The sequence below is a fragment of the Ambystoma mexicanum genome, chromosome 3q (assembly GCF_040938575.1).
Source record: "Ambystoma mexicanum isolate Mex_15411 chromosome 3q, UKY_AmexF1_1, whole genome shotgun sequence".
NCBI classification, from domain to species: domain Eukaryota; kingdom Metazoa; phylum Chordata; class Amphibia; order Caudata; family Ambystomatidae; genus Ambystoma; species Ambystoma mexicanum.
In genome coordinates this window covers 178470818-178490633 of record NC_090926.1, presented here as the reverse complement: position 1 = coordinate 178490633, position 19816 = coordinate 178470818, and the positions used below count along the sequence as shown (strand labels likewise).

The following is a 19816-nucleotide window of genomic DNA, read 5'->3' as shown; positions in this document are numbered from 1 at the left end:
CACGGCTCCTGCCCCTAGTGTCCACAGCGGCGTAGGACACTCTGGATCCCCACCCCCTTCCAAGCGCAAGAGGAAGAGTGCACGTCCGGCACAGGCTGATGCCCCAGACACGGCTGCACAGTCCGGCCCATCAAGGAAGCCAAGCTTCACAGACGCCGAACTGAATGCACTTGTTCAGTATGTGTCAGATCATGATAGGGAAATGGTCATCGTTGCAGGGTCCAAGACCACACATGCCAGACGCCAGGCACACTGGCAGACCATTGCTGACAGAATAAGTGCCCTTGGAGTAGTGAGGCGCACAGCTAGTGATTGCCAGAAGCGCTGGAATGACCTTAAGCGCAGGGCAAAGGATAAGCTGGCCTCAAGTCATGCCGCAACCTTGGTGACTGGAGGTGGGTCCCCAGCACAGGAAATAGAACTCACACCACACGAGTCCGTAGCTGGATCCTACGTCACCGAGGGACAACTCCAAGGTGTGGGAGACCTCCCTGATTACGAGGCATCATCCGGTGAGTGCACATGCATGTGTGTATTATCCATGTGCATGGTGTGTGTGTGAAGCATTCATGTTGGGTGCCTGTCAAGGGGGTGTGTGGCAGAGTTGATAGTGGCACCCATGTGCCTCATCCAGTATGTTCAGTGCAACACCATCTGGCCACAGCACTATCCCTACTGGCAACAGTGCACATATGGGCCAACACCATGGAAGTAGCCCTTGATTAGTAATTTTGTCACTACATTGTTGCTCATACTCCCCTGTCTATTCATCTGATGTCTTACATACCATTCCTCTCCTTTCCCCCAGCCATTCAAGTTTCATCTTCACATGCCTGACATGCAATGATACCACATGCTAATGCGTCCTCTGTATATAAATGCCTACCAACATGCAGTCATACTGTGGATGTAGCCTTGACATCCACCTCCTTCCTGGGGCCTTTGGTACCGTCTGGTTTCGAGCCCCATTCCCTCACACTCCATGCTGCTCTTCATGGTCTATCTGGTCTATCTTCCATGACTTCTACAGTTCAGACCATCGTGCCCTACGCACGACACCTGCTTGCCAAAAGTCAAATGAGGGCAGCCTGCCCTCCAATGCGACCCACCCTATTGCTGACCAGTGCATCTGAGCCTACTCTAAGCTAACTCTCACTGACATCTGCTCATACATGCCTTTGCCTGTCCCATAGACCCTTCACATGGTCCCTGTCCTCTCTCCTTGCTCCTCTTCCACCATCATAGGTGGGACCCGTTGGGGTGTACTCCTGGCCTCCTTCCAATCCTCAGAGACCACTATTGATGTGCATGGTAATGGGAGCGTCTCAGTCCAAGGCCCTTAGGCCAACCTCAATCTCCTTGAGAAATGCTACCCACATCTCATCAACTTCCTTACCTCTCCTGCTGTCCCCCCTCCTCTCTCCTCATCAATCCTGCACTGCCTCCCTGCACCCTCCCATGAACCTTCTCCGCCTCCCACTCCAACTCCTACACATGCGGCACCTCTGATCTCTAGCACTCCCCGTAAGTCCTACAAGGCTGTCAACCTCCTCCACAATTACACTCCTTTCACTGCGGCTGCATCAGGCATTCCTCCGATAACTGTCACTTACATGAGGTTATGCACCTTGACATCCTTGGTCTCATGGAAACATGTCTGACGGCCAGCTCTGTCTGCATCCTTGACCCTCTCCTTGGCCCGCCACTACTGTGCAGGGTGGGTGTGCCCTTGGCTTCCCTGAGGGTATTCCTGCCACTGTCACACCTACTTAGACCTACTCCACTCTGGAATGGCTTGTGTGAGGTTTCTGTCCACCACACCTTGACATTCTCAAACAGTGCGTACTGTGTCTGGGAAAACTGGTCAAATGTACTACTTCCTTTCTGAGTGTCCTCACCTCTCCTCCTCACTCATGTCCCCAGACACAGAATTCCTCATCCTTGGTGCGGTACGCATCCACCTGCATGCCTGTTGACGCCCCCACGTGACCTTTCTGTGACCTCAGCAACTCCCTCTCACCCTCTAGACTCCCGTCTGTCCCTACTCATTCTGCAGGGCACACTCTTGATGCTCTGATCTCATCTGACTTTCCCCTCTCCGTCCATCTCTGCACTCCTCTCTCCTGGAGTGATCACATTCTCCTCTCCTCCCAGCTCACCCTCAACACCCCACAGGCAAAGCCACCCTCACCACTGTCACACACCTTCTTGGTATTCCGACCCATGAAGTGTGTGTCAGTCGAGGCTCATGCTGCCAAAATCTCCCCCCCATCCAGCTCCCCCTTAGGCTCACTCCCATCCTGACAGGGCCCACTCCATGCTCCACTCCATGTCAGGTACACTGGATGTCTTAGCCACGGTCATGACCACCTGTCTGAAGCCCCATGCCAATGCAGAGTCCTGGCATGACTCGGATCTTGGGAACCCAAACCACAGGTGCCGGGTGGCAGAGAGGGAATGTCCTGCATCATGGCCATCCTCTGGCAAACTGGCCTGCCACATGCTCCAAAGGCAATAGCGCCTCACCCTTCTCACCAAGATGAGATCCCCAATCCAAGGGCACATATCTGCGGCATGTGACAACTCTGCAGGACACATAGAAATCTGAAAGGACCTTGCCGAGCCAGAAGCAGTGTGTACCTCCCCTGTCCCCTCCGAGCCCACAGCACAGCATGATTGTCTCTGTACCCCTATAGGCCACCCCCCCAGCACTTGTCTGCGCCTAACACCATCTGCCCTTGACGTCAAGTCCTACTTACCTTGTACAGCACTTCCAGCCGCCACTCCCCCTTGCACTTCATTGTGCCACCCACCCCTGCACTTGCGTGACATGAATGACACCAGCACCAGTAGGATTGTTGACTGGCATCCCCTTCTGCCCCACCACCCCTCAGTGCTCCGCTGCACCTTCAAACATTACTTGACCGGTGCTTCACGAATGCAAAATGAATCCGTTACAGGTGATGGGGAGGTGGAATCACAATGTTTACTGCATTATGTTGATGTAGACAAGGCACTGTGCATCGTTGCCAATTTGGACTAGCAGATCCATGTACAACATGTATACTTATTGATGTGACGATGCAATGTCAGGACCAGAGTGGTTGAAATCCAAAAAAGTAGCCCTCCTCTCCCTCTTCACTTGGTGGCTATGTCACATGCCATGTGTGTGATGGCATGTGCCTTTGACATGGCAATCACCGCCCAATGTGTGATGGCAGTGCTAGGCAGCAAGGTGAGCAGGCGTTGCTCTCCAATCTGTACATAGTATGCCCTGAGCCTCCCCTACAGACCCAGTGATGGTGAATGCATAGGAGGACTCCCAGTCATGTTGGACATGTGTCGTAGGACTACTGCCTATGTTGTTCATCAGCCCTTGTTGCATGCCATGGTGCTAATGCCTGTTTCCATTTTTCTCTTTCATGTCTTTGCAGGGGACGAAGCACTTGTTGATGCTGGGGATGTGGTGGTGGAGCCGTCCCAGGAGGGCAACCCGGGCCGACCTACCACAAGTGAGGGACGTGGTGTGTTTGTGGGTGAAAACCCACAAGTGCTGCAGGCCGTGCTGTCGAGGGGTGTCTCTGGGGGTTCCTCCCCCGAGCAGTATTCAGGTGTAGACTCGGAGGATGACACCTATGTGCAGTCGCAGGTGAGTGTTCTTGGGAGAGAATCTCCTCTGTCCGACCCACCTGCAGCCAGGCCATTGGCCTCAATGGGGATGTCAGTGTCGGCAGATCAGCCTCCGGTGGTTACGGATGCAGGGCCACACCACCCAATCTCTGATCCTGTTCCTGGGGCTGCAGATCAGAGAGGGAATGCAGTCCTGCAGCCTGAGGCCTTGCCGGCACAGCAAGGCGCAGTCCGCCTTGCCCCAGGCAGGTGTGGTGCCCGTCAACGTGGTGGCCGTATGCCACCTGGCAATACCGTTTGGGAGCAATCCATCTACGGTATGGCCACCCAACAGGCAGCATCATCCGAGATGATTGCACAGGCCATGGATAGGGTGGCCACTTCCATTGTCCCCCCAGAAAGGCTGATGGAGCGACTGGAGCAGGCTACAGAGTCCATCTGCCAGGCACACAGGGAGGATATGTTGGCGTCCAACATGGACAGGCGGGCGGCACTGGCGACTCTGCGGGAATCACTTTCCATGGAGTCCCAGCGCCACAGGGAAGCCCTGAGGGAAGAACTCCGTCACCTCAGGTCGACCCTGTTAGAGCTTGAGGCTTCATCCCATAGAAGGACAGAGGAGCAGCTGGAGCGTCTGACACGGACGCTCTCGGCCGAGATGCAGGCAACTCGTGCGGAGGTCAGGTCATCCCGGGAGTTACTGCATGGGGACCTCCGCATGATTATAACCCAGAACCAGAACTACCAGACCCGCCTGCTTGCAGCCATGGAGGAGCAAACTCGTGCTTTGCGTGGGCTGCCTCCCATTGTCACACCATCTTCTGAGGCAGCTCCCCCACCTCCAGAGTCAGCTGCAGGGTCTGGGCAGAGCCATAGCGACTCATCTCCCACAACAGAGTAGCCGTGTGGGCCACGAGCCTATGGGGTGTTTTCCTTTCCCATGATCCACACAGGTGGATTGTGGCGTGCATCCTGTCCTCGGACCTCATAGGTGCCCCCCCCCCCCCCGCCGGCCCTTTCATGGCCATTTTTTCTCTTTTTCATTTTTATTTTGCAAGAGTGTTGCCTTGTGTGGGTACCTGGGCATACACTGTATTGTGGCTGGGCACATGCAGGCTTGTCCTGAGTTTGGTTTCGATGCTTGGGTAGCAGACATCCACACCCCTCCTGCTTCCGTTTCCATGGGCTTGCAAAGGGTGTGCCCAAGTGACAGCAAATTACACGGTGACATTGGACTCCCATGAGCTGTTGGCCAGTCCATAGTCAATACTGTGTAGACATTCATAGTGTTCATTGTTGTTGCACCTAACTATGCATGATGGTATGATATGTGCCTCTACTTACATATGTTGCTCATGTTTTGCAGGTATTTCACACAGATCTTCACAAGGGCATAGTCTCTGGAGTCAGACTACATGTCGGTAGATGTGCACTGACACTTTTGCATGGCGCCATCACTGTACATCTGGACGGTGAGGACATACCAGCTGAATCAGGTAATGAGACTACCATTGATTACATGCAATGTGTCTTGTTTGGGTGGGCTTCAGGGTGGGTTGGTGTGTAATTTGATAGAAATTACTCTTACACAGGTGTGTAGTAGTGGCTCCAGGGCGGTTAGCTGCTCAAGTGCGGCTATGTTCCATTTGGGGCACTGCTATTTGTGACACTGGTGTCATGTTGTGATGGCCAGTTTGTTTGCTGTCACATACCATGACATGGTGTCCTCAGTGGCGGGACTGTGAAGGGAGTGGGTGACATGGCAATGTTGTCATGTAGTGAATCGCCTGTGGCAATGCATTTTAGATTGATGGAGTTGTGTCTTTGCGTTGTGATGCATAGCTGGTGTATGTGTAGCTAGGGGTGCACACATATTGACACTTCCATGTTAACAATCTCAGGCTGATGTGTATCTGACAGTTCATTGTCAAGTAATTTTCAGACATTGTCAGGTAGAGTCATCATTGATTGTCAGATGGTATGTGCCAGAGCAGTGTGCACTAGCCAGCACTGTGATTCCTAGGTGAAGAAGTTGGCCACCAGTTGCGTACGGGCTGCCTCCCCCCGTGCCCTTTCCCCTCCCATGCGCAGCGGGCGTGCATGTGGTTGTGGATGTGGGGGCACCACCATGTCCACGGGCAGGCCCCGGCGTGTTGCAACGTTGTGCAGGACACATGCTGCCACTATGATCCTGCACACTATTCGGGGAGCATATAACAGCTGCCCGCCAGAACGGTCAAGGGAGCGAAAGCGTGACTTGAGCACTCCGAATGTGCGCTCCACTATGCCCCGTGTTGCAATGTGGGCTGTGTTGTACCTTACCTGGGGTGGCGTGGTGGGGTTCCGGATTGGGGTCATCATGTGGGGGCTGATAGGGTAGGCACTGTCCCCTGCGGAGGTGGTGATGGGTATCATTAGTGGTGTTGTGTCATGACCCAGTATCTGACATGCATGCATGTGGAGTGGCATTCATGCTCACCAAGCAGCCATGTATCTCCATGCTGGCCAGCCTCTAGGTCCCGGCATAGGGTAGACATTCTGTAGATGAAGCTGTCGTGGGTGGACCCTGGATAGTTGGCATATACTGATGTGATGATTCCCTTGGCATTGCATACAACTTGGACGTTGATGGAATGCCAGTGCTTGCGGTTTCTATAGATGTGCTCTGTTGCCCTGGGTGGACGTAGAGCCACATGTGTGCAGTCAATTGCACCAAGCACTTTGGGGAATTGAGCCACACCATAGAATTCCTGGATGCACGTCCGCCTTTCTGCATGAGTCCTGGGGAGATATATGTGCCTGCGGACTGAAGGCCGTGCAGTGATGATGTTCAAGACCTGGTGTAGGCAGCGTGACTGCGTGGCCTGTGACACACCACCCACTATGGCACTTGTCCGCTGAAAGGATCCAGTGGCCAAGAAGTGCAGTACATTCAGGACCTTCTGCAGGGGGCTGAGTGCTTGGGAGCACAGGGTGGGTGATGTGAGGTCATCCTCCCACTCACTGACCAGGTCCAGTATGATGTGTGCTGGAAACCTGTACCTCCCATACACCTGGTCATCAGGCATCCCGAATAGGCTGGTTCTGGGTGTGAATATTCTGGCCCTGACTCTCCTCCTCATCCTCCTTTGGTAGCCCACTGCCACTGCTGCTAGGAACGGTATGTTCATCCTGGCATCTGGCTTGTTTATTGAAAAGTGCGCAAATTAATGCCTTGCGCGTGTAGTAGGCAGCGTGTGAGCCTCGCACCCCTGGAATCGAGTTCCCACTCCAATCGCGTGTGGAAATTCCCACGCTGCAGGCATACAGGTGCGCTGACGTACTTGCCTGTGTAAGTGGCCGCGCGCCCCTGAAATACACGTACATAGGCCAATGGCGTGTACGCGCACTTTTGGCCAATTACACGCGATGACACTCTGACGTGCAGGATTTCCACGTGTGCTCCGTCTTCACGTGCTGAGTGGGGAACGCCCGTGCGGATCACGTCAGACGCGCTTACGCGATGAGGGACTCTGGTCCAATAGAATCGCGTATGCGTGCTGACGCACTTACGCGCTAAGGGCCTTTCCTCGGATTTCACGCTGACGTGCAGGAATTTCACGTGCCAAATCACTCCGTATCAAGCTGGCCACCCGAAAACACACGGAACACCACGCTCCTGCCCCGAAGGCCGAGTTACTGCCCCCCCAGTGCCCTGAGCAGCCTCCCACGTGCTATCTGCTGCTGCCTGCCTGCCTGCCTGCCTGCTGCCACCGTGCCCTGCCATTTGGTGCCTGCACATCAGCCATCTGCAGGGGTCCAGTTGCTGTGTCCACCCCTGCTGGAACTGAAGACTCCCAACTGGGATTACATCGCTCCACAGCCCAGCCCCAGGACCCAGTTGCCCACCCACACCTGCCTCTGGGGTTGCCATGTCGGGCACTTCTACATCTGGCACCAGTGGCAACCCCAGGCCAGAGGGGCAGAGGGGCACCAGCTTCACTGCCACCGAAGTTGGTGTCCTAGTGGAGCATGTCCTGGGGCAGTATGATGCCCTCTTTGGATCGTCCCGCGCCAGCAAGGAAGGACGGGAGAGGATCTGGGCCGACTGTGTGGTTGCCATCAACGCGGAGGGGGTGGCAACCCGCAACGTCTTGAAGATCAAGAAGCGCTGGGAGGACTTGAGGTCCAGGACCCTTGTGAAGGCCCGGCGCCTCGTGGAGGGGGGCCGGGGCCACATGAGTACCATCCAGAAGAGGGTCCTGGAACGCGTACGCCCAGCGCTCCACGCCCAGATCCTTGAGAGGGAGACCCGTCTGGAGTTGAGCGGTAAGTGTCCAAGCATCACTGTGTGAGACAGGGCATGTTGCGGTGTGCTGGTTCTATGATACTTGCCTGTATGTGTACCATGTGCCATGTATGCATGTATGTGTGCTGGGACATCATGGTAATGCATGTGCGACCAGTGATGTGTGACCCACATGGTTGTTGCATGTGTTGAAATGCGGCATGGGGAGCACTATGCAGATTTGGGACATGAGAGCATGCCAGTCTCTGTACCTGGACATGGATGGGGGTGAGGATGGGTGCTGATGCCAGGTACATATATGGTAGCCATGTCTGTGTGCCTGACCTGCATGTCTGTGACTTGTGCATGCCATGGATGCATGACTCATGTGTGTGACAATGCACAGATTCAGTGACGCACCCACCTTACCCTTGTTTTGCCTGTGTTCGGTGTGATTGTGGCCAGATGGATGTGACTGAGGTGTAGTGTGTGCATGTCATATGCATGAGCCATGATGCATGTGAGTTACATTTCATTGAATGTTTCAAGAGTCAATTGGACATGCATGGAAATGTGCATGGCATGCACCATGCCTGTTACTGTGTGTGTTTTGCCTGGACTGACCCATGTGTTGTGGAGGGACATGATGGAAGTGTACTTTGACAGGGGTGCTCATCTGCTATTGCTTCCTGTCTAGGGGACCATTGTACAGTAGCCTGATGCTTGTGTTCTTTGTCTCCCTCTACGCAGCGGCTAGTGAAGAAGAGGGCGGAGACGGCGCTGTGGAGCAAGGCGGCGGGGATGCCCCCACGGCTGCAGCGGAAGGGGTGGGTGAGCCCCCACAGGGGCCTGCTACGGCGGGAGACGGTGAGGAGCCATCCAGGTTGGTGGTTTGCACAGAGGAGGAGGAGGCCGACACTGGTGCACACATGGGCCCTGGTGGGAGCATCCCTGCTGGTGCAAGTGGTGCAGTCCAGGGCCAGGGGCAGGAGGCAGCACAGGTCACCGTGGAGGGGCCTGTGCATGTCGCTGTCCCTGACCCTGTGAGTGCACCACCATGCACCAGCAGGGATGCCCCGTCCCAGGCCCGTCCGCAGGTAGAGGGGATGTCCATGTCAACTGACTCCCCTCCACCTGCGGCCGTGGGAACCCCTGGCCGCGTGGAGCAGGTCCTGATTGGGGTCGCGATGCACACGGCTGTGATTCGTGATGCCGTGCGTGCTTCCTGGGAGGAGCACGCACGTCATCACGAAGTGCACCGTGCCGACGTGGCCCAATTGGGATCGGCCATGTTCGGGGGGTTCCTGCATGTGTTGGCCAATCTGATGGCCCTCTCCTCCTCTGTGCAGGCTATCCACCAGTCGTTCTCCTTGCCGTCTTCCGGCCCAGATGCCACCATGGCCCCCTGTGGACCTGCCCCGACCAATGCAGCCAGCTCGGTGGGGATCCCATCCCTGCCGCAGTTGGGAGTCGGAGGTCCAGCAGGGGTGGACAACACAGCAAGTGGACCCCAGCAGATGGAAGATGTGCCGGCATCATCGGGCAGGGCACGTGCACGACGGCGTCGGTGGTTACCATCAGCCTGGATGCCGTCGTGCTGGCAGAGGCAGTGGCGTCGCAGGCAGCAGCGGGCTCGACGTGGGAGGCATCATGGCTCAGGGCCATCAAGATCGGAGGGGCAGGCATCGGCCGGAGGGCAGGGCAACCCTGGCATGGCGGTGTGTTCCGTGTGGGAGGAGTTTGGCCAGCGGATAGGTGCGGAGCGGCAGCGGGCGGAAGAGGAGCGGCTCGCCATGGCCAGGGCGAAGATCTCCATGCATCAGGCATTGAGGCGGGCTGAGTGCCTCGAGGAGGCTCGCAGGGAATTTGGTGAGCACATGGGGTTGTCCCTGCGAGACCTCGGGGCCAGGACTGAGTCCCGCCTCCAGGACATTGACATGGAGTTCGAGGATGCCCTGGCCAGCATCACCAAGTGAGCCGCAGGACTAGCCCGCTGCCTTTGTATATAGTTTGTTAGTTAGTTAGTGCTAGGTTTCCTTTATTTATTTTTATTATTTTGGACCGCTTGGACAATGGCCACTTCTTTGTACATATTTTTTTAAATAGTTAGTATTAGGTTTAATTTGTGGTGTTGGGCTCATGGACCCTTGAACAATCCTGTAAATATAGTTATTTTTTGTGAGGTAAATTTTTTTACTTTCATATTGGTCACACCATGTCGTAATGGTTTATCTTTCATTTCATTCTACATGTGTTTACTTTGGACAAAATCTATTCATTTTTCTATCCTTTGTTTTTTGGTTTCTCATTTTTGTTCCCGGACATGGACCTTTTATTTGCTTTACCAGATAGTTGTCAGAGTTTACTTGATTTTTATTTTTTAATACATTTGAATATTATCTTACACTTGTGTCATTTTTTCTTTGGTTTCTTACATGCCATGATATGGGTTTTGACATTGACTTGCACCCATTGTGTATGTGTGTGTGGCGGACATGTGTTCTTTTGCATACTTGCCTTTGGGGTTGTGTCATGTGATTGCATTCACTATGTGGGTGCATGCAATCCTTGCCTGGGTGTTTGTGCTGGGTATGCTGGTCATTACTGCCATTATTGTGTATCGTCAGGACCAGGGGCCAGGGGGACATGGGTGGGGGCCTGGTGGAGGGTGCCCCAGGTGGATGGGGGGTTGGGGGTGGTGGGAGACATGGGTTGGCCATGGGTGGGGGCCTGCTGGCAGGTTCACCACAGTGCTGGGGGTGGGGGTGGTGGGAGACATGGGTTGGCCATGGGTGGGGGCCTGCTGGCAGGTTCCCCACAGTGCTGGGGGTGGGGGTGGTGGGAGACATGGGTTGGCCATGGGTGGGGGCCTGCTGGCAGGTTCCCCACAGTGCTGGGGGTGGGGGTGGTGGGAGACATGGGTTGGCCATGGGTGGGGGCCTGCTGGCAGGTTCCCCACAGTGCTGGGGGTGGGGGTGGTGGGAGACATGGGTTGGCCATGGGTGGGGGCCTGCTGGCAGGTTCCCCACAGTGCTGGGGGTGGGGGTGGTGGGAGACATGAGCAGGTGTGCAGGGTAGTTCCCTGTGGTGTGTGCTGCCTGCAGGGGCCGTGGAGGGTGTACAGGTAATGCCTGGTAGCACACAGCCAAATCGCGTGTGGGACTTCCCGCGCACCCCTGCAATCCACGTACCCGGCCATTTCGCGTGTGCAACTTCCCGCGCACCCCTCGAATCCACGTTCCCTGCCATATCGCGTGTGGAACTTCCCGCGCACCCCTGCTATCCACGTACCCGGCCATTTCGCGTGTGCAACTTCCCGCGCACCCCTCGAATCCACGTTCCCTGCCATATCGCGTGTGGAACTTCCCGCGCACCCCTGCAATCCACGTACCCGGCCATTTCGCGTGTGCAACTTCCCGCGCACCCCTCGAATCCACGTTCCCTGCCATATCGCGTGTGGAACTTCCCGCGCACCCCTGCTATCCACGTACCCGGCCATTTCGCGTGTGCAACTTCCCGCGCACCCCTCGAATCCACGTTCCCTGCCATATCGCGTGTGGAACTTCCCGCGCACCCCTGCAATCCACGTACCCGCCCATTTCGCGTGTGCAACTTCCCGCGCACTCCTGCAATCCACGTACCCGGCCATTTCGCGTGTGGGACTTCCCGCGCACCCCTGAAATCCACGTACCCGGCCATTTCGCGTGTGCAACTTCCCGCGCACCCCTGCAATCCACGTACCCGGCCATTTCGCGTGTGCAACTTCCCGCGCACTCCTGCAATCCACGTACCCGGCCATTTCGCGTGTGCAACTTCCCGCGCACTCCTGCAATCCACGTACCCGGCCATTTCGCGTGTGGGACTTCCCGCGCACCCCTGAAATCCACGTACCCGGCCATTTCGCGTGTGCAACTTCCCGCGCACTCCTGCAATCCACGTACCCGGCCATTTCGCGTGTGGGACTTCCCGCGCACCCCTGAAATCCACGTACCCGGCCATTTCGCGTGTGCAACTTCCCGCGCACCCCTGCAATCCACGTACCCGGCCATTTCGCGTGTGCAACTTCCCGCGCACTCCTGCAATCCACGTACCCGGCCATTTCGCGTGTGCAACTTCCCGCGCACTCCTGCAATCCACGTACCCGGCCATTTCGCGTGTGCAACTTCCCGCGCACCCCTCGAATCCACGTTCCCTGCCATATCGCGTGTGGAACTTCCCGCGCACCCCTGCTATCCACGTACCCGGCCATTTCGCGTGTGCAACTTCCCGCGCACCCCTCGAATCCACGTTCCCTGCCATATCGCGTGTGGAACTTCCCGCGCACCCCTGCAATCCACGTACCCGGCCATTTCGCGTGTGCAACTTCCCGCGCACCCCTCGATTCCACGTTCCCTGCCATATCGCGTGTGGAACTTCCCGCGCACCCCTGCTATCCACGTACCCGGCCATTTCGCGTGTGCAACTTCCCGCGCACCCCTCGAATCCACGTTCCCTGCCATATCGCGTGTGGAACTTCCCGCGCACCCCTGCAATCCACGTACCCGGCCATTTCGCGTGTGCAACTTCCCGCGCACCCCTCGATTCCACGTTCCCTGCCATATCGCGTGTGGAACTTCCCGCGCACCCCTCGAATCCACGTTCCCTGCCATTTCGCGTGTGCAACTTCCCGCGCACCCCTCGAATCCACGTTCCCTGCCATATCGCGTGTGGAACTTCCCGCGCACCCCTGCAATCCACGTACCCGCCCATATCGCGTGTGGAACTTACCGCGCACCCCGGTATGCACGCACACGTTTATTTTTTCTCTCTGCGCGTGTCTGTGTTTGTGGGTACCCCTTTGTACGTCATTTGTCCTGGAGGGCAACAGTATTGTACATTGGTCATGTCTGTATATAGGTGCTATTTGTTGGCGCGCCTTTTAGCGCACATTTCTTGCAGGCGCAGACACGCTACCGCCTGCTTTCTTGTGGCGGTCGTGTTTGTGCCTGTTTGTGCCTGTGCGCTGCTTTGAGCGTGCGCTTTTTTGCCCTATTCTATTCCATGAATACGTGTTGTATGCGAGCGTGTGGGCGTTCCGCGCACTTGCCTCCTGAACTTTCCCCGTGCCGCCCACATTCTTCCCCATTCCGAGTGTTGTGCCCCATTTTATTCCCCATTCCGAGTGTCCCGCCCTGTGTCCCGCCTACTTTAGAGCTGTGCGCTGCGCTCGGAGTGATGGCGCAGTGGCCGTGGCGCACGACGTTGGTTGACCTGTGCGCCGGCCTGCGCCGCGCGTTTTTTCCGCGCACGTCCTCTGCTTTTCTTGCGCAGGGACTTCCATGAATCGACGTGCGCTGGTTTCCCTGCGCTTTGCGCTGATTTTCGGCGCAGCGCACGCATTGGCCCCTCTGCGCCGGGATTTTCGGCGCACATTTATTCCATGAATCGGCTTGACAATTTGTTAATCCTTTATTAACTTCATGGGGTTTGGAAAATCTCCTGCGTTGCCCTAGAACTAGGATGGAAGTCGTCTCGACCATCAAATAATAAAGAAAACAGTCTTAGTCGGGTCTGTTAAATCAGAATGGCCTGTGCTAACAAAACCTAATGCCTGCCCTATCTCTTGTACAAAAGAATTTCTAAAAGGAGGTATGTATATAAAAGGAAAATCAGTGGTCAACAAAGAATAAATGTGGCTGAATCAGCTCTCCTCCCGCACGTTTAGACAGCACAACGAGTTGGTGGTAGATCTCTCTCCGCAGCAGGGGCCTCCCGCTGGAACAGCCTTCCTGACTCCCTGAAACTTGAGGAGAACCATCTCCGGTTCCGGAAGCACCTCAAAACATTCCTCTTTGCTTCTGCTTTCTCTCCCCCTCTCCCCTGCTAATTACTGAAACTGCACTGAATCTGCAACGGGGCTACTCACTGTTCTCGGTCCTTAGCCCAGCCACTCTCACCTGCACTGCCTCCCTGGCAACCCCTGCACTACGGGACTGTCTCTGTATCCCTACAGCCCCCCCTCCCAGCACTTGTCTGCACTTACCTTGCACTTGCCACCAGCGGGCCCTTATTATTTATCTTGTATTCTACCAACCCTGTACTGCACTTTTCCCCTCTCCCTTTCCCCTTGCACTTTCCCTTCCCCTCCACCCTTGCACTTGCACGATCTGAATGACACCTGGCCTAGTAGGATCACTGTCTGTCCCCCCTTACACACCCCTCCCTGCCTCGTCGTGCCTTGAAACACTTGTGTATAGGAGCGTTACAAATGCCATATCATATCATATCACAGAGTAAGGCAATCTCTATAGGCAAACAAAAGTTCACACCGGTCCCCCTCTGTCGGGCTCAGACCTCTTCAAAGAAAACAAAGGTTCAACGTTGGTCCCCCTCTGCCGGGCTCAGGCCTTGCACAGTTTGTCACGACTCGCTCCCTTTGCTCCCGTTCCCACCACTTGGGGGCATGATTTGGGGTTTATTCCCTACTGGACTTTTCCTCCGAACCTTGTGCTACAGTGCTGTGATGAATTGGTCACGCTAAATCCCTATTTTCCAAGCTACTTCCCTTCCGGATCCATTCCAGGTTTTTGGCAGCCAGCATGCTTCTTTAATAAAATGACTATGCTTCCCAGAATGCCTGGCCCACTGCTTCATCTCCACCCTTGCAGGACAAGGTTGGGTGGAGGATAGGCAACACCTGTGGCTGCAGGTGCAGCAAGCAGCACACCTGAGGCGTGTGCTTGTTAAGCAGCTTTAAAAGCATCAGTTTGCTTCTGTCCAGCACTTGTCATTGATGCAGTGTTCCCGTTTGTTACTGGTCCCTTGTTCCTGGTTCTTAGCTTTGTGCCTAGTTCCTATTCCTTGCTCCTTAACCCTGAAATTTGAATGTATGTCCTTAATTGATTTCTGCTTCCTAGATTCCCTTTCTGTAATCCTCTCTTTACAGGCAGCTTTTCTTAGTGCTTTCCTTTTTGGTGCAGCCTAGTTTGCCTGTGTTCTATTTTTCTTTGACTTTGTCCTTCGCTGCTGTAACCTTGATGTTTTAGTCTTTCTTCTTTATAGATTTAGCTTCCTGCCTTTTTCCTTGGATGGGTGGGGGAAGTTTGCCTTTGTAATTTCGTTCCCTGCTCCTGCTCCTTTACTTTCTCTTGGAATCCATTCCATGTCTTCCCTTGAACTTCTGCATGTATTTCCCATTGATTATTAGGTGTGGTGTGCTGTTGTAGCTAGCTCCTGAATGACTGCCTATGTTTTCCTCACTATTCCTACTTGCCCCTTGTCTTGAGTCTTATGTATTTAGTTATCTTCCCATTGCTGTTATAGCCTTTCTGGGTCCCTGTTTGATCAACAGGGTTTGTGGGCTTGCTGACATTCAAGTGGTATTGCTCGTCCTCGTGAGTACTGTTTTTAAGTTCTCTTATTCAATACCATCAAGAGTGTTAGCTCACAGATCCTGTTGTTGCTTGCCCTCTACGTGAGCTTGCCGACCTTCCTTGCAGTCATAAAGAGTTTCTAGGTGCTTACCCCACATCCCTTTTCATATATTTGTATTGTTGTCACACTATTTGCACTCCTGGGTTTTACTATACATGAGTCTTGTTTCCTGTGTGCAATTGTTTGATTCAAGGCTATTCACTGTGTGATTTTGTGCACATTTCTCTTGCCATATTCGCTGCCTTTGTCCTCACCTGACACAGTTCCACAACACTTGCCGGGGCTCCCTTCCCCAAACCTTTCGAATGTGCAGGGCTTCTTTTCCAGACCACTGCAGGACCACTTTGACTTCAATTTCACTGATCAGCTTTTCCTGTCCCCCTTCTCTCGGGACTAACTTTGTTCACTTTCACAGTTCATTTACTTTTTTCATCTAAAAAAATACACCTTTCACATAGAGCTTCGAGTGGGCTACTCCTTTTCGTCTGACCACTCTGTTACTCAGTATCGCTGATACCACAGCTGCTCTTGCTTTAATGTTCTTTCCAAGGTCTGCCTTTCCTTGCATCTCATTCACACGCGTGCAGCCTTCACTTGCGATATATTGCTGCAAAATTCAATCTTTCTTAGCATACACCGGTCTCTCATGTCGCTTGCCAACTCACCGGCTGTGTGTGGTTTTCTCTTCCTTTTCGCTTTCCAATTCATGACTCAAGGTTAGTACCACAGGCATGGTTCACCTCCCCAACTCTGTCATTCACGCGGGAGGGTCACTTGTTTCCTCGGAACACAATGCAGTCTTCAATATTGGGATATGGCATTCTCCAACTGTCTTTCGCAGCTTTGTGGAGGCAACAACCTCCTGTAGGAACTCTTGGGGTTTTCGGCGCACTGCGCTCGCCCCTTGTTCTGTCTCCAGTAGGTTCGCCTTCACCCTGGAGGTTCTGGTCGTACTCGTGTTCTACCTTCCTCAGAGTGTGTCTTTAGGTACTGCCTTTTATCCCTGTGAAGAGAGCTAATTGGAATCTGGTGTATGCACTTTAAGTCAAGTGCCTGACTTTGCCTGATCCGATTAGTGGGACATGTTCAGTACGATTTATAAGAGTTAGTCTTGTTACTCTCAGTCGCCCTATTCCTTGGCTTAGTGTTTGTGGAGAAAGTGGGGGGAGTTGGGTCATTGGATCCTACAAAATAGGAGGGGTTGGATGTACAAAAAATGGGGGAATACTGTGTCTCACCATCGGCTACCCCACCCCCACTCCCCAAAGACCCCTCACCCAGGTGATCCTCCTGCACTGGTCCACCCCAGGAACTGGATCCAAAAGTGATGGCGTGTCCTGGCCACCTGGATGACAAGTCCCCGAGGACCAGCTGGTGAAACACCTTTTGGTTTCGCACAACACCCTGTGTTGGTGGTTTTGTGGTATATATGGAAGGAGGGGAGAATCACGCAACGGCTTACATCCTGGCCCTCACCTCTATGCAAAATATGAGCCCCATTGCTGAAAGACATTATTAACGAGCCTCTGGGATTCCAGTTGTGTTGTGGTGTGAGGCACGCCTGGAAAAGGCAGGGCAGTTGTGGAATGGGGGACAATTTCTTTCAGTGGTACAACTGGGGAAATACCTCCAGATCAGGAACTTCCAAATATTTCACTATATACAGCTGAAAGGGGCACTTACGGACCCAAAATGGGGAGATAACCTCCATAGGGAACTGACAACATTCAACAAAATTCTGATCTAAAAGAGGGAAACTTGAGGCCTCATTGCCAGCCTGTACAGTAATTATTGATGCCAAACAGCCAAGGGAGATTAATACAAGGGCTAGCTAGGGAAAGGATTGGGGCTTTGATATACCGGATGCACTTTGGTCTCAGATGTACTGCAAGTCATCACAGGCCATCATATTCCTACGATATTGGTGGCAGGCAATTAAGCTTCCATATAGATAGCACAACCCCAGGGAACAGCTAGTGAAAATGTACCCAAGGGTTAACCCCAATTGCTGGAAATGCAGCCATGGTCTGTGAACTTTTGGCACAAGTGGTGGGAATGTACTGCGCTACAGAAGTTTTGGATGTGTCCTGGAAAAGTGAGCTGGTCAGGATTCATAGGCCTTTCTCACCAATGCTGATTCTATTGGGAATCAGTGGCGAGGGAGAAGAATTAAGCATGAATATGTCTAACACACTATTGATAGCAGCTACGAGCTTAAAGTACAGTACAGCAATGGAAGCGGGGCACAATACCAATGAAGGGGGAATGGCTACTAAAGATGCACAATATATACTCCATGGAATACCTTACGAAATTGATTGATGAGACTAGTGATAACAGAGGAGTGAGAGCTTCCTTTTTTCAATAAGTACGGAAGATAACGCCAGGCCATAGAAATGTTAGAAGGTTTGATGTATAATTGAACCTTACCTGAGCATGAAACTTTGCCTAGAACAGGAAGGGTGGACTGTAGAATTAGGAGGGATGGGGCCAGGGGAGTAGGAAAAGGGAGATGAGAGAGTTATATAGGAAGCTTTTGCCAATAATGTTTGTTAATGGTTTTCATGGTCTCATTGTTTTTCGCTCAAAAAGTCAATAAACTTCATAACAGAAAGCCTCCAGTCTTTCAGTAGAATCGCTAAGCCCCCTCACAAATATGAGTGGAGGTTTGGAATCTGTTAAAAGACAAGAAGGCAAATATTATCCCTCCCATTCACCCTTGTGTTTTTTTTCTTCATCTCTTGCAGTTTAATTATGAAGCAAGTAGAGTCCGAGCCTCCGACTCTTGAAACTAATCTCTTGTGTACTTTGGAGACCTAGAGGCAGAGATGGAAATGTAATATAAATCATTGGTACCCTGTACCACTGGATCGTTTGCTTTTTAGTTCAAAGGCTCAAGAAACGCGTTTGGACGTTTTTTCTTTCTCCCGAGCCAGTTATAGAATCGGGTCAGGCCGATATTCAAGCACTGCTAGTTTCCAAAGTCTCGGCTAGGCAGACACACACAGCGTCCATGGCTCTGCAGGTTAAGGTGCTCAGGTTGCAAACACGCTTCTTTCATCAGTGGCAGAGCCTGTCATATGCACGATGGGCATTTCCAAATAAAAGAGCTTGCAAAGCAACGGTTACCTTACAAATCTGTGCTGATTAAAATGAGCAACACAAAGCCCCCATATAAAGATTTGTTTATATCCATGATGTCGAGTATTTTGGTATGAAAAAAAATAAAGTTGCTTTAAGTCACTAATCAAATGTTTTCTTTGTGACACAGGAGCTTCATATCTATCTTTGTTTATTATGCTTCTTTTATTACATGTCCTCAATCACTGAAAATACAGTGGGGTTAACTAAACTTTTTAGGTTGGCATTATGTAACATTCTGGAACTTAATAGTTTACCATTCAGGATGGGAAAATTAAATCTGTAATGATATTAATTTTGCTTAACATGTTGCTATAAGGATTTACATGTTGTCCTATGACTTTATTTTGCAATTTGTGTATTCTCCAAGTAAACTTTATAAGACATTATTACAGTAGACTTTGAATAATTTGAGCCAAAGTTTGTGATCCTGGTCCAACCCTGCCCAACCCCACCCAACACCCATAAACCCCACTCCCCCCATCCCGGCCATCCGTCCCAGTGGTCCGACCATTCCACTCCCTCCTTTTTGGACACAGCCAGGGTACCACTAGCTCATTTTTTCTACTTCCACCACTACCTCGAAGTCTCCAAATAACACGAGAGCTTAGTTTCAAGAGTTCAAGTTTTATTCCAGGGGTGGATGATTCACGTTGGTGATGTGGATTCTCTTGGGATGAGGGTGTAAAGCAGGCCCTTTTCCAGTAACTATAATGATACACTATTGATTGAATAGGGAGTGCACGGCCCGTATCGCCATCTAGCACCGGGACTTGTCTATAATGTGCTTACATAATCGAGCTTGTTAATACAATTACAAGAAAAGGTTTTCAAAAGTTACAAGTTGTGTTAGTAAAGAAGATTATGTTGCTTACCGATGGCGTTCGAGTTATTTGAAGGTGCCGCAAGATAAAGGTCAAGTCCGCTCAAAAGAAACAGCAGTAAGTAAATGCCCTTCTTAATTAGTCTGCTCATGGTTTATATCATTCCGTACTCTGGAAAACTGCCGCGTTCCTTAAATTTAATAGCGCAAGAAGCTAAACTAACAGAGCACTAACGAGTACCGACCAAGCAAGAGAAACTGGCCTTAACAGCGTATAGACGTCACGTGACATCAACGTTAATTTCCATGTTTCGTACGTTCAACTGTCTCCTGTGCCTAGCGGCCGCGTGTTACGTTACACAATGTGATGAGCGGTAGATAGGAGGTGGGAGCTCTTGTGACCGAGAAACAGCTGGCGCTCGAGTTACCCTGGGATGAACTCTGTTAGTTTTAAGCGAACTTCCCAGGTAGATAGATCTACGTTAAACCCCGCAGAGTACTAAACCACAGCTTGCATGCAAGCAAACCTGTCTCTCTCATGG

General features: G+C 52.6%; 1 protein-coding gene across 1 annotated transcript in view; it reads right to left on the bottom strand.

Moving 5' to 3' along the window:
* LOC138581824 (transmembrane protease serine 12-like) overlaps positions 1-19573 on the bottom strand; it is a 1241011-nt gene extending 1221438 nt beyond the window's left edge. The window contains exon 1 of the mRNA XM_069652823.1: positions 19327-19573. Within this exon, the coding sequence (XP_069508924.1) occupies positions 19327-19426 (100 nt within the window). The 5' untranslated portion in view covers positions 19427-19573. The remainder of the gene's footprint in view (positions 1-19326) is intronic.
* Between the last annotated feature and the right edge of the window lie 243 nt (positions 19574-19816).